Below are 14,782 nucleotides of genomic sequence, written 5' to 3'. Positions count from 1 at the left end.
TGTCAGATACAGAATTTTCACGTACGATGTGATGAAAACTTGCCTATATGTATGCTTGCAAAGTTGCAATTTAATAATTTCTCACTTTCATGTCATGGGATTGGCTGGCACGGCTCTTGTATTTCTCTTCATTCCATCTGTTTGACGACATTTCTGGTCTTAGGATCACTCAAACAAAGCCTCCACGACGACAACGCCCCCGCGAGCTGCATCCCACAACCCGCCTCATCATCATAATCACGATTCCCCTGCTTTTCTCGCTTATTCTTCAACTTTTTTTTTTTTTTTCCTTTTCTTTTCTTCCGATATTCGATCATTTCTTATACGTTCAATCTTCAAAATAAATACTTTCACCAACCCACGATTGCTCTGCCGATAAACGCGTAAATCCTAGAAATTCAACACGATGATCTCGAAGCACCCTTGACATAAAACCACAAATAAGCCATTGCCTTTTGCTTTTGAGACATATTGTTCACGAGGCTTTTCATTCTAAACACAAGGTAAAAAACATTACCAAAATCATTGTTTCAGATCTCGTCGTCGTTGGACCTCGAGCCCCATGACACGCTGTAATCTCCCGGTGGAGGGGGGTAAAGCTAAGAATTTTTATTAAAAGGATCCGAATGAGAAAGTATATATGATAATTAAAGAAAAGTTATATATATATATATATATATCACACCAATGTAAAATAAATATTTTAATATATATATATATATTCATATTCAATTTTACACGTACAAAACAAATAAATATATTTTCATTTTTTAATTTTTTATAATTTTTTCATGAGATAAAAATAATTAGTTATCATATCTATGGCAAACGTTTTAACAATTTTATTTTCAATATAAATTTTCATTAAATTAGCAAAAATTTTATCTTTCCTATAAGTATTAAATGATTTAAATGTATAATTAAAATTTAAAGTTTTGTTCTATGTAATAAACTCTATCACTTACTTATTTAATTCTTTCAATTAATGATTGTTATAAATAAATATATTAATACAGTAATGATGCTTAATTATCACAAAATATTTACATAGATGAAATTAAATTATATCAAGGTAAAAATAATTCATATAATAAATTTTAATAGCTTGATTATAAAAAATAATAATTTTTCTTATAAGAACACATTAACTTTAATCTTTTAATTTTTGGATAAATAATTTTATGATAGATATCAACCACATAATATTCAATATATTGTAAGATTTTTAAAAGTTTGCTATTAATAATTTTCATAATTTCTTTTATTGAATATTAAATGAAAATAAAATAAAATAACATTAATACGTTAAAAGCATGTGTAACATTTTCTTGTTAAAAATAAGTAGATCATATGATAATTATATTTTTAAGTTATTAAAACAGTTATACTATACATATCATAAAAGGCTATATGACAATTGAAATAAAAATTTCATCTAATATCTCAATCTTTATAATGTGTCAATTTAAAAGGTCATAAATGTATAATCTTTATATTTTATTAAAAAAAATTAAAAAATTGGGAAGCTGTAACCCCCTGGGATCTCTCCCCCCCCCCCCCCCCCCACCCCCTTCCTTCACCCTCGCCCTGGTGAAAACGTCAATGCAAGACGCTTAAAAAACCCACACACCCTCTCGTACTTATGCATGTAAAACAACAAACGAACCAATAGCTGCCAAAGAAGTGAAAGAACGGCTCTTTTGACATAAACAACCTCGAATTTCCAAAGTCTGCAACCATAGAACATGTATAACAAACAGTACATCACGTAGATTATCCCCTCAAACAAGACGTACATCACGTATATACCAGATCCAGAATTTTCACGTATAATTTAATGATAAAGTTTTATGCTTCTACACAGCAACCAAGAGAAGCTACAAAAGAATCCACACACTGAATACAGCTGAACGTCATTGAATACTTGCAATTTAAGAATTCTTTATTCACCCCCCACTTTCATGGGATTAGCACACCACCACACGCTACTTACTCCAAACAGCCATGACTTCAAGAAGATGCGGCAGCGGTAGGAGCTGATGGGTTGAAAGGAACCTGCTCCGCACAACTAAGCAATTCATGAGGCCCTGCCTCCTCACGGCCCACACCCAGCAGGTCAAGATAATATAAGTAATGGGAAATGATGTTGTTCATGGAGTCGTCATCGCCTTTCCCACATACACCATCACCATATAAAATGTTCATTGTAGTGCCAAAACCAGGAATTCGATGCTCCAATGTGTCATTCTTGGTAGGCTTCCAGTTGCCAACGAAGGCATCATGGGCTGAAGGTTGCATCTTCTTGATTGGGGTCATCCACCTCCAAATTGCAGCCTGGAAGGCTAGGGTTGCATTCTGCTCTATGTATTCTGGATGACTTAGTAAATCTACCTTCAAAGCTTCTCCAGCAGCACCATAGTTGTAGTTCCTATAATAAAAACATCAGAAAGAAGCACAACCTCCGTATTCAACAAGCAAAGGGATGTGTTCATATTTAGATTAGCAATTCTGTGCAATAATGAAACATTATATAAGTTTCTCCAGCAGCCCACTCCACACTTTCAATAAGAAGGGATGCTTTCGAATCTTTCCATTAAAACAAGTGGCTATCCTTGACTGACAGAATGGTTTCACCTAGTTTCCGCCAATCATGGACGTCTAAGTAATACAGACAGTGGAAAATATATTACATTGATTAAACCAATTCCTTCTTTATAGGAACAAACCATTCTCAAGCAGCATATTTCTTGCCAAGTATTTCCAACCCAATATGCCTTGCCAGATTTACTTCCCTGCAAGTCTTAGTCCACACTCTACTTCACATATCTACTCTCACCAGCCCCATCATTTTCAGTTTAACAAAAACTTGCTTTACTCTTCTTCCCTTTTTTTATCCTGTCTTTCTTTTACCGGGGCTTCGAACTGTCTTATTTTTTCTTTGCAAACTGTTGGCAGTGCCCAACTAAATTGCAGAAATTCAGTAAGGAATAGTTGTGATTTGTTTGCAAGAGCACTAAGGGGGGAGTGGCGGGAATCAGATTTAGAACTAATCAATAGAAAATATCGATATCAATGTTAATCAATATATAATCTACAGCAATTCAAACTATCATCAAGCCATAAACAATACGATCCATTCCTTTTGTGCAATGCATGGGAGGCTCATCTAATTTGAGAGGGGGGAAAAAGCAGACAATTCAATAGCGACACTTATTTAGTTATTTTTTATGTAGACACTAACTTTTTGGATCCATATATCAAATAAAGCATCTCAGACAACCAGCAAAAAGCAAACAAAGCGAAAATCAAGAATGAAGAAGCAAATATTTTAATATCATTCAGGATTAAATTAAACATACCAGAAGAGAGGTAGGGCACCACGTCCATAATATTGGGCACCGGGGGCACAAGGGTAGGTGTACTTGAAATAGTCATCACAGTATGACTGACTAGGACTCATTTCATGATTGTAACAAAGACCCCAGGCCAAAGGTCCTCCAGTGGCCACTCCATAACCACCTGAAATTAGCATCAGCAGAACAATGATCAACAACAGAATTATATAATTAAAAAAGGAGTGATTGGTTTCCATCTTGTGATAGTGGATATAGATATTAAACAATACTATATACTAAAATCCAGTGTTTTCTCCTTTTAGTTCATTTATAAGAAATCAAACAGCTATAAATAAACAGTAGATGCATAATCTCTTTAAATATATTCAGCCCAACCCCACAGCAGAAGTAAGCAAAGCAACCTTCAAACTTGACCAATCAAACCAGCCACCAAAAATGAAAGTCATTCAAAACAGTTTGGAGAATTGATTGTCTACAGAACCTAAAATACTACTACTACTTTAGACATAAATGTAACACTCCACCTGGAGCTTGCCCAAGCTGGGCAAATCTAGATACAAAAATCTCGCTAGTCAACCCCACTAAAACTTGTTCATCTAAATAGTGTCGTCGCCCAAATAAAAATAAGATTTCCCATGAACCAAAACGCCAAATGGCCAAATTTTCATACCCTAAAACCAATTGACGCTGATTCACATCACCGACAACCCAATAAAGATAAAGAATAGCACCATGAAACCCAAATGATAATAATAACAACGATAACTAAAAAAACATAAAGAATAAGATTGACACTCACAAGAAGTTTTACTGCCGACGTGACCCAGGAAAGCAGCCATTTCCTTCATCTGCGTGGTCTTGTTGCCGGTGGTGCCGAAGCCCAATGGCTCAAAAAGTGCAGCAGCAGTGATGAAAGAATGATAGTCCCAGAAACCTACCGCGTGTGCCACAGGCGAATTACGCTTGGAAAAGAGATTCTCAAACTGGTAGGTCTGGAAGTAATCAGTGATAGTCAGATTACAACAGAATTTGGACCATCCCCTGCATTCCCACCCTTTGTCACAAAGCTTCTTCCCCTTCACATACTTCACCAGAGTCTTGGTATTGGACTCATCCCCGTTTACAACAAGCTGATTCAGCAATAACAGAGCAAGAAAAAGGAGAGCCCCACTTTTAGTTGCCTTCATTCTCGATACCCGAAGGTTCTACCACCACAGCTGATCTGGGTGGGTCTTGATCTCAAACTCAATAAATCAAGGATTTTTTTGTTTGAATGCCGAAGTGGGGATGATGGAATGGAATGCAAGAGAGAGGGCAGACCTGCAGAGAATCAAATAGAAAAGGGAAGTGTTAGATGGAAGGTCATTCTCTGGGATGGAAGATACCAACGGAGCTGGATGGGATTAAATCTCGAACATATTTTCTTGTGATGGACGGCAGCTAGGAGGGTAATGACAATAGAAACTATTCGATGTTTAAGCGAGAACAGACTGGCTTTGCAGCAAAGAACCCACTGCAGGGGTTGGCCCATCGGGCTACTCCACCGACAGCCAATGAAAGGATGAAGTGTCAATATTACCCTTGATGTTTTCCTCAAAGGTGACATGGGCCTCTTCGGTTTGCCAGCCTACTCTATGACAGTGATCTCGCCTGCACACTAAAATTTCCTTAGCATTATGTGCCCATTTAAATTTCAGTTAAATATAATAAATTATAAAAATAATTAATTAAATGATAAATTTTAATTATAATTACTTATATTATAATTTAATTTATTTAGGTATTATTTTTTAAAATTAATTTTAATAGAATTAAAAGTATTTAAATAATTTATTTAAAATTAATTTTAATTGTATAAATTATTATGAAAAAAATCACATTTTAAAATTAAATTATTAATAAATCTATATTTAATACTATTAAAGTTGTTATATTTTATTGAAGAAGTAAAATATATTATTGAGGTTATTTTTATTAAATTTTGAGTTTTTTTAATTTTTTTTAAATCTTTTTTTGTAATTTTTCCAACCCTTTTTGATGGATTTTACGCAGACGCTTGAAGTGCCAACTTTTGAGAAAAATCAATTTTAGCCAACAAAATCGATTACATGATTTTAATGTGTTTGGATATTTTTTTGATTAATCAATTTTTTAGTAAAATAATCAATTATTTTGCTTAACTAAATAGGCGCTCAAAACCAAGCTACACGTTCTTTTCTTTTCTTTTTTTTTTTTTGGCAGACACACTGTACGTTACACGTGGTTTATTGAGGATTATTGATTATTGTCTTATTGACAAATGATAAGGCTGAATTTCTTTTTACTATGAATCGACATGGACGAGTTTATGATTTTCAAGAGTCAAAATGATTAAGTGAGAAGTGAAAATTAGTAAGGGAATTTTGGTCCTTAAGTTCAAGCCTGATAACATTTGGCCGTGGAACTAATACTGGCAATTGTTTTAAAAATTTGAACGCTAATTAAAAAAAGAAGAAAACGCAAATATGACTAGAGTAGAGGAAAAAACATACCTACATCCCATGTTCATTTTCTGTCACAAGCCTATTAAATTTAACCAAATCAACTAAATAACAAAAGAAAGTGTCAGAATGCAAATAGAGAGCAATGGAGTACACACTTGATAATTTGTCAAACATATGTTTCCCCTAATTAATCGGGTTTCAGCTTCTCATATTAGATTTTTTTTTTTGCACATGTGTACTTCTTTAATGAGAAGCAATTTTGTTCATGATATGATCAAGTACTAAATGTGACATTTTCCTAGCAAAAAATTAAATATTAATTTATCACGTCGTAAAAAATTAGTTTTTTTTTATAGTAGATCCAATTCATGCAGTGATTTTATCTTGGGAGAACCACCTTTAAGGCCCTCGGAACCAAGAAAATTGCAAAAAAGACCCATTGGAATCTAAAATTATTCTAAGGGTTCAAAAACTTTATTTGAAAATATGTTTTTTTTTACAGGAATTATCTATTTCACCATTTGCCCTACCCATAATCAGCTTCTATTCATGCAACTCTTTTCATCCTTACTCTTACTACCTTCTCTTCTTCTTAGCTTGTGTTGATCACAAATGGGGCTGGTGGTAGCAAAAGCAAGGACATGCAAGTCTTATATCACCATTCTTCTTCCTCGCTCTTCCTTCTCTCGCTTTTGATCTTGTATTTAATCTTAGGAGAGAGGATGATTCAGCTTAAAATCATGAAGATAGTGAAGTGAAGGTGTCTTGGTGGGATTCTGCTTTGGTGCTCAAGGATATGTGGTTGCGGGCACTAAAGTGGTGAGCAATTTAAACTTACTTCCCCATCTCTTTCTCTCTCTTGTTTTAAAGATTGCACATGCATACTAAGAGAGATTGTATTAAAGCTATGTGAGGTTTTGAGGTTTCATAGGCAAAGAATGATAAATTTGCACTTTGCATTTTGCAGATGGTGAAAGTCAAACTCTTTGAATTTGAAATTGCCCACGACACCAAATGAATTTTGTTATGTGAAAATTATAATGTAGTATTGTAAAACATGAAATTTGTATTGTTAATGCAAGTGTTCAATTGTATTAAACATATAAAAAATGGTAGGATTGTCCTATAGACTTTGTAGTTATGATTTTATTTTCGATATAATCTGATTTATTTGCTAGACTAAGTTGGTAATTAATGTTTTAGAGTAGATTATTTGTTGTAAAATTATGATAGTTTACTTGTTTATATCAGGTGTTCACATGTGAATTAGGAAACTCACAACCTGTCCTTTATTATGAAAATGCCCTATTAGAAACACTGGATTATTTGTTGTGAAGACACAAATTTTGGAATATCCCCTTTATTAAATACGCTTAGCTAACAAATTCATGATAATCAAGGGATTAATTCTGAGGAAAATTACTAAGTTTGTAATTTGAAATAACGGGATCCTAAGTTTTCATAATTTAAAATAAGTCAAAATCATTTATTAAACATTTAATTAGAGAAAAATAATATTTTCAAAGCATGTAATACCTCAGAAGTGTGAAAGAATACAAAACAGGTTAAAAAATTTCTAAAGTTGAGAAACAGAGAAATACGTTGTGGCTTGCCACTCCTAGTGCCATGTGCCGTGGCGTGTTGCATGTTCATAATAACATTTTTGCTGTCATTTGACAACAGATCTAGGCAACTTTCAGCATGTCTCATTTCTCTGTTTGACATTCGAATGAAATGTTTTAAGTGTTTATGAAAAGTGATGCACACGAAATGTTTCACCGCAAGTGTACGGGTCAAAATGCAATATAATAGTGTATCAAGGTCGATCCCACAAGAACTCGAGCAAAATAGCAATTAGACAATAAAGTTTTCATTTTTGTTCATGTTAAGCAAAACTAATTAGAAGTGATTGATTAAGCAAAATTAAAAAGTGAAATGAATAAAATGCAATGAGATTCCCAATCCAACAATCACAAATGTCCAATGCAACCTAGAGTCACTAATCCCTTGCTAGTTTCATAGATCTTGCTTTTTACCCAATTAATTAATTTTAATGCTAATTTTGTTAATCTAGAGTATTAATAGCTATAAGGGCCTTTCGAACCTCAAATAACCCTCTCTCAAATTAATTATGTTATTTCTAACAAAATTATCCAAGAGGCAACTTTAATTCCAACTCACTCTAATTTGATTATATGAGGTAATTAGGTATATTTCTATCCTAATTACAAATTAGATCATAATCTAATCTCATATTACTCAATTTAAGGGTCTAAATGAGATTTCCCTTTGTCAAGGAAAAACCCCAACACCCAAATTCATATTTAATAATGGCCAAACATTAAATAAATAAATTAATGCAAGATTGAGCAACCAAAATTAATATTAAGCATAAACAATGGGTAAAAACAAGCTCTAATCCACTAATAAGTTCATAGTTACTCTAGGTCAAACGAATTCAGCCACTAACACCCATTAAGACAGCATGAAGCATCAATATTCAGCAAAAGATACATTAAAATGTAGAGAAAAGGGAGAAGAAAGCTTAGGAAGGATGATTTCTATCACAAATCTTAAGACCCAAGTGTTCCCCAAGCTTCTCCAACTCTTTCTCCACCTTAAAATGCTCCTGGACGTGTAGTTGCTAGTTGAAGACGAACTGCTTCGGAATTGAAAGCCAGAAACCCTTAAAACATGATTTTAAGTGAAGCTGTGCGTTTTGCTAAAAATTGGTCTGATGTCACAACATCCAAAATTGGTCTGATGTCACAACATCCAAAATTGGTGCTGCAGCATTGCTGGGCAGAATTTAATTTCTTGTGGACTTCAAAATTATCAGCTTTGGGCCCATAAGTTGGGCCTCCCTATATGAATAAAACTCAATTTTAATGCCATAGTTGATCCACTAACTTCAACAATTGTCTTGGACTTTATCCACATCAAATATCACAAATACTAATCCACTTAATCACACATTTGCTAATTAATTCCACAAAATGACTTCCAATTGTATTAAAAACACTATTAAATTTATTAAAATATTGGAAGTCATCAAAAAGCTATTTTCATAAATTAGCCAATGGCGTAGGTTTCACTTTCAAATCAAGTTATATCAGAAAGATGGACACCTAAACACATTTTCACGAGTTTCACAACTTTTACAACCAAAGAATGTCCAAAGCCTCATATAGTGTCAAAAGCCATTCATAACACCCAAATCATATTTATTGGACCTATGACTAATAGTATAACACACAATACGCACATATAAATCACCCTATTATATTTTCACCCCTTAACCCCTTTGATATCAAAGACAGATGGGGAGGTCTTTGCATTACATTTTAACACTAACATTTATAGTTATAATTAATTAAACATCCCTATAGTTGCACTAGTATTTTGGCTTTATAATACACTTGAGTATCATACAAACAACAACTTAGGGCACAAAATACATTTTAACATCATAAACATCAAAAGTGCAAGTGTATACAAAATTTAAACCTAATTGGCAATATATCAATTATTACATAAAGATAAATAAGGTTAAAAGGCCATACAATAGAAATCCTAGATTCCTAAGCCTCTATAGCTTTTTCTCATTTCGCACCAGAATTAGAGCCTGTAAAATATTAAAAGAGAAGGGTGAGTCTAGCCACTCAGTAATCAAGATACACCTACCCTATGCAGTTGTATATTAATTGAATAAATACACATAATTGAAGTTGATTTCTCAAAATATAAGTATTGTCACATGTAACACAAGTTGTCATTCCTCTTTTAACTCATTTTCATAATTTTCATCTCAAATCACAGGTACATTGCCACAAGACACATAGATAGGTGACAATAATCCAATTTATTATCAAAACTTGTCACAAACTTAAAAACTATGTGAAACATTATATAAACACATATGCATGATAAAACTACATTATCCCCTCCTTATACCTTTTGACTGAAACTATGGGCTATAATATCAAACAAGGCTTTGTCCGTATCACTGAACTACTCAAGATCACCAATTATAAGGTGCAACCTAGCTAAAGGTCACAGAACTCACTCTCAAACCATGATTTTGTCCACTCTCGAATTTCTGAGATGTCATATATCTTAAGCTAACCTCCTCTATAAACTAGTAGAGATAATTAGGTTTTAGTCTCTCAACAAACTATAAGATATTCTATCAATAAACAATGGGACAAAGATAAGCCTTTGTGCACCAAAAGATAGCTGTATATACCATATGAATTTTATTTACTTCTCTCTTTAGGTGAATTTCCTCTAACTGATTATGCAATGTAAGATGCTCACTCATTTCACAATTTTATTATTTCAATATTAACATGTTGGGCTTATAATAATATGCTATTCAAGTGAGTATCATTATTATTTTCACAATCATCATCCATTTAAATTCTCTATTTCATAACATATTCCTATTTCTTGTTTAGCTACAACATAGTACCCACATATCAACACAACTATGCTATCATCACATCCCATATCACATACTTCTCATTCCAATACAATATTGTAGTTTGAAATTCATTTCAAATTCACCTTTGTATTTATGTTCAAATCAAAACAAATACACTATCACATGTTTCATAGCATGTTTATCCATTCACAATCACAAATATATATACAAATAGACATATTTCACTATACAATGCCATTAATAAACAACTACCAAGCTATAGTTCTCTTGACTATCTTAAATCTTGAGAGGTTAAAGGTTCACTCCTCAATAATTAGCTTATAAGCTTGCTTACCAAGCTAAATATAGTGCCCAAATGCTTAATATACAATTAACTAATTCTAAACTCATTAACATTGTCAAGAACACATTTTCACTCTCATATTTTTACTTCTAAAATACCCAACACCCTTATTTCTCACCTTCAGGTTGATCCATTAGGTATATTAACTTTTTTAGCTCCCAATAGCTTCAATAAACTCTCACATTTTCATTAATGGCTCAACAACCTTTATAAGTTCAAATTAAATATCCATTCTCGAACATTAATTAAGCTCACCAACAAAAAATGTCAAAACCTAAAATTCCTAAGTTTAAATACTCTAAACAACTCCTATCAACTTTATTTGAGTCAATGAGTTCAGACCCATAACTTATATAGACCGAAAATCACCACCCCATCTCAAACCTTAGCCTTAAATCATCATAAAATGGAAGAGAGAGAGGGAGGAAAAGAGTGTAGGACACCTACCTTAGGTGTTTTCCAGTGATAGAACACATTTGTTACCCACTTTTATTTGTCAATTAGGACCATTTTATTAATGATTTATCACCTTCAAGTGCACACATTGTATTAGATTTGGAACTTTGCCTAAGTTTCTAGGTTCAGTGCACTAGGGGCATTTTGGTCCAAAAAATGAACTTTTGAGAAAATGTACAAGAAAAATTGACAAAGTGCATTTTATGTCCAGTTGATGAATGGTGAAATTATATTTTTAAAATTCATTTTAGTTTGGGAGTAATTAAATAAAAAAGTTAACACTTTCTTAAGTGTCTTAGTTTGTCCTAGTTTTTGGTTTGCCTTTGTGTGGAAATTTTTATATAATTTTGTGCAGCCTGAAACTTGATTAATTTAATAAATTCTCCCTTCTAATTATGAATTTAATTCTGGACATGAATTAGATTTTATTATATCATATGCTATTTAATTGAATTATGTGATTTATGTGGCATAGGTGGCATGTGTGACTTGTGCATCAATTGGGCAATTGAGGTCAACACTCCTTGAGGTCAATGGCTGATGGTTTGCACGTGAATTATGATTATTTTGAGGGGTTAAATCAGCTAAAATGATGTGGATGACACATGGGAAATTAGGCACATATTGGAATCATCTACAAACCAATAGGAAGTTGCCACCTTGCAAGTGTGACAAGGCTCCCATTTACATTTTAATTTCTTTTTTCTTATTTTAATTAAGCTTCAGCTGATGGGAGACACCAAGGAGCACGCCATTTTAAGCCCCAAATGGGATCCAACACATATCTCATTCATCTTCCACATTCTCTCTCTCTTGTTCATAGTGTTCTTCATTTTCTCTCTTTTGTTCTTCATTTTCCAGCACCCTACCCTCCATTTTCAGCCACCAAACCTCCACAAAACTCATACCATTCTTCTCCTCTCTTCATTTTCGTTCCATCCCTTCCATTTTCACAAGGATTGAACCTCATTTCCATCATTCAAGAGCTATGGAGTTTGGCTTTCACAAGCAATCACTAGGGTTCTTGAAGATGAAGATCGGCTAAGTTTCTTTGTGGAATCCTAGAGAGATGAAGATGGAGGATGAGTCTTGAGCTTCAAATTGGCTAAGTTCTTTTGTTTCCTATCCTCTTCTCTTTTTACTAGATGGTTAGATTCCTTAATCTAGGGTTTAATCATCTTAGCTTATAAATTCTAATTTGAATTTGATGTTGATGTAAAGAGAGAGGATTGTTTCATTTAATTTCTTCCTTGGACAGCCATGACTGAATTTTGCCACTCTTTGTTTGGCACATAATTTTGTGTTTTTCAATTAGTGAATTTCTTGTGTTAATATTGCATAATCTTGTGGTGTTAAGCTTGTGTTGTTGAGTAGCTTGACATAATCTTATGGTTGCTCAATTTATGTGTTTGACCATGGCTGTTGAGAGAGGATTTTGAGTGAATTACTTGGCTAATGTCTTCACCAATTGGTTAATTAAGCTAGGGACTTTAATCTAAGACCTAGGGAGGTTAGCTAATTCGGTTAATTGGCTTAGGATAATTTTCTTAAGTCATGACAGCTTTAGTCAAGAGGAAAGGGAAGCTAAACTTAGCCTAATCATGAGAAGATAATGAGTCCAAAATCAACTAATCTCTAGGGTTCCATTATTATGAAAAGGGAAGTTCATTTCACTCACTTTCACTAGCATTTTAATTACTTGCACATTAGGTAATTAGTTAGGTAACTAAATTCCTACAAACTTTGATTGATTTATTTCACTAGATAACTTTCAGTTAAACTTAAAACCATTCCTTGGGAGATGACCTAGGGTTGGCTCTATATTGCATTAGGGTTAGCTTTAGTGTAATTTTGAGGATAAGCGACTAATTTCCTATCATCCAGTACTAAAATACTTTCAGACCACCAATGTGGCAAACCTTAGTAGAGCAAGAATAAGCTCCTTCATTTTACCCTTCTTCCTCTTTTGATTCCTATCTTAGTTTATGACTAAATTTTGCAAAAAAGAGCCATGTGTTACGGTGTGTGGTACAAAGAGGCTCTGCCTCTCTTCTTCAGCTCATTGTGTCATAGTGGAACATGTAAATGCTGCAACATGTGGTACGAAACCATACACCTATATTTTCTCTCCCATTCGATGTTTAAGTGGCCCGACTTTACTTTGAACCCATAAATAGCATTGAAATCATAATCAAATACACTTATTAGATCCTATGGCCACACTCCACGTCAAATCACTCAATTATCACAATCAAACTTGAATAATCCCTTAGTAATCCAAGGTTTAAAATTTGGAATATTACAAATGTTGTCTTATTTGTGTTGAATGTTCAGTTGTAAAAAATAAAAGTTGGGCTTCTATATATAAATATTTTATTATATTAATTTGTTTATTATAGGTTCACATAATTAATTGATTATTTTTATCATTGTTTCCCTGATTTGAACTTTGTCAACACAAATTTGTCAATTTTAAACCTTTGCTTGTGAATACATATAGATTTTTAATCGTAAATATCTAAGTTAGACTTGTCAATATGTGATCCTTTTGTTGTTAAAAATATTGAAATTGCAATGCAAAATCTAAGTAATTACTTTATGCAATTTAATAGTTGTCTATGTTGATTGCATTAATGATTTGTGTAGGTGTGCAACATGGTTAAGGAGAACAGAAAAAAAAAGATATATTTTTTATAGGATGGTATGAGTTTATAAAAGAATTCTTGGAAAGAATAAATAATTGGATCATAGTGAAATTTGAGCCTGGTCCTATACATTTATTTCTTTAGATTTATAAGGAGTTAGTAAAAAATGGATATTAATTGTTAATATGAGAATCTAAAATCATAAAAATGTAAACATGCAGTTGCAAAAATGGAATTTGCTATCACTAAATTTTAGTTGTGAACATATGAAGTTGTAAGGAATTTAACTTGGGAATAACTAAACATGTACTTGTAAATTGAGCAATAGGTTATCACCACATGTAGTAAATTAAATTTGATCTGATAAAGATAGAACGCACTAAAGAATTGAGCAATTGTGCAGTTGTCTTGTAAGCATTGCACATGTCTAGTTTACTTTGGTTATTGCCATGGCTTAGGATTGTTTATTTAATTCATTATCATTGATTTCGAAACATTTTAATAAATATGGTATTTTGGGTTCTCTGAGTTACTTTAACTAGTTCTCTTTAAGTAATTGGTCGAGTCATATTATTTTTATTAACGTATTTTTAGCTATATTTGGAATTAATTATGAAGATGTGTTGTAGGCAAGAAAGCCTCGATTGTTCTTGGAATCCCATTGTTTAACTAATTAACTTAATGGGTCTTATCTAAGATAAGGTAATTATTATCAATTATATTAAGGGTGTTACATTTTGTACAACAAATAATCCATCCAATTTGCACTCTACCACCTTATATAAACCCCCCATTAAATGCAACTACTTTTACATTAGATTAGAATTAGAATTAAAGGCTGAATCCTTATTGACATTTAGCAAGAAATTGACATGCAAGAAACTACCCTATTTAAATCGATCAATTTAGCTTACCTCACCAAGCTTGCATAGACCAAGGAGTTTCACTTACCTTACTAAGCTCCTTCCTCCAACTCTATCTCTTTCTTATTTTAGTAGAGAAATGAATGACCATGGCATTAGTCACAAGAGACCATAATGCTTATAAAATTTTGC

The 14,782-nt window shown here is 32.9% G+C and overlaps 1 protein-coding gene across 1 annotated transcript; it reads right to left on the bottom strand.

Annotated features, from left to right (window-relative positions):
- Positions 1 to 1,684: 1,684 nt before the first annotated feature.
- LOC129310111 (chitinase-like protein 1) lies at positions 1,685 to 4,809 on the bottom strand. Its single transcript, XM_054951965.1, has 3 exons — positions 4,156 to 4,809; positions 3,360 to 3,519; positions 1,685 to 2,428 (listed from the first exon to the last, which is right to left on the bottom strand). Exons 1-3 carry the CDS (start codon positions 4,541 to 4,543, stop codon positions 2,011 to 2,013), a joined length of 966 nt encoding a protein of 321 aa, XP_054807940.1. The 5' UTR covers positions 4,544 to 4,809; the 3' UTR covers positions 1,685 to 2,010.
- Between the last annotated feature and the right edge of the window lie 9,973 nt (positions 4,810 to 14,782).

Source organism: Prosopis cineraria, unplaced genomic scaffold, assembly GCF_029017545.1.
Source record: "Prosopis cineraria cultivar Desert tree isolate PC_DT_omini unplaced genomic scaffold, ASM2901754v1 PC4, whole genome shotgun sequence".
NCBI classification, from domain to species: domain Eukaryota; kingdom Viridiplantae; phylum Streptophyta; class Magnoliopsida; order Fabales; family Fabaceae; genus Prosopis; species Prosopis cineraria.
The sequence above is the reverse complement of the archived record's forward strand: the minus strand, read 5'-3'. Positions and strand labels throughout refer to the sequence as shown.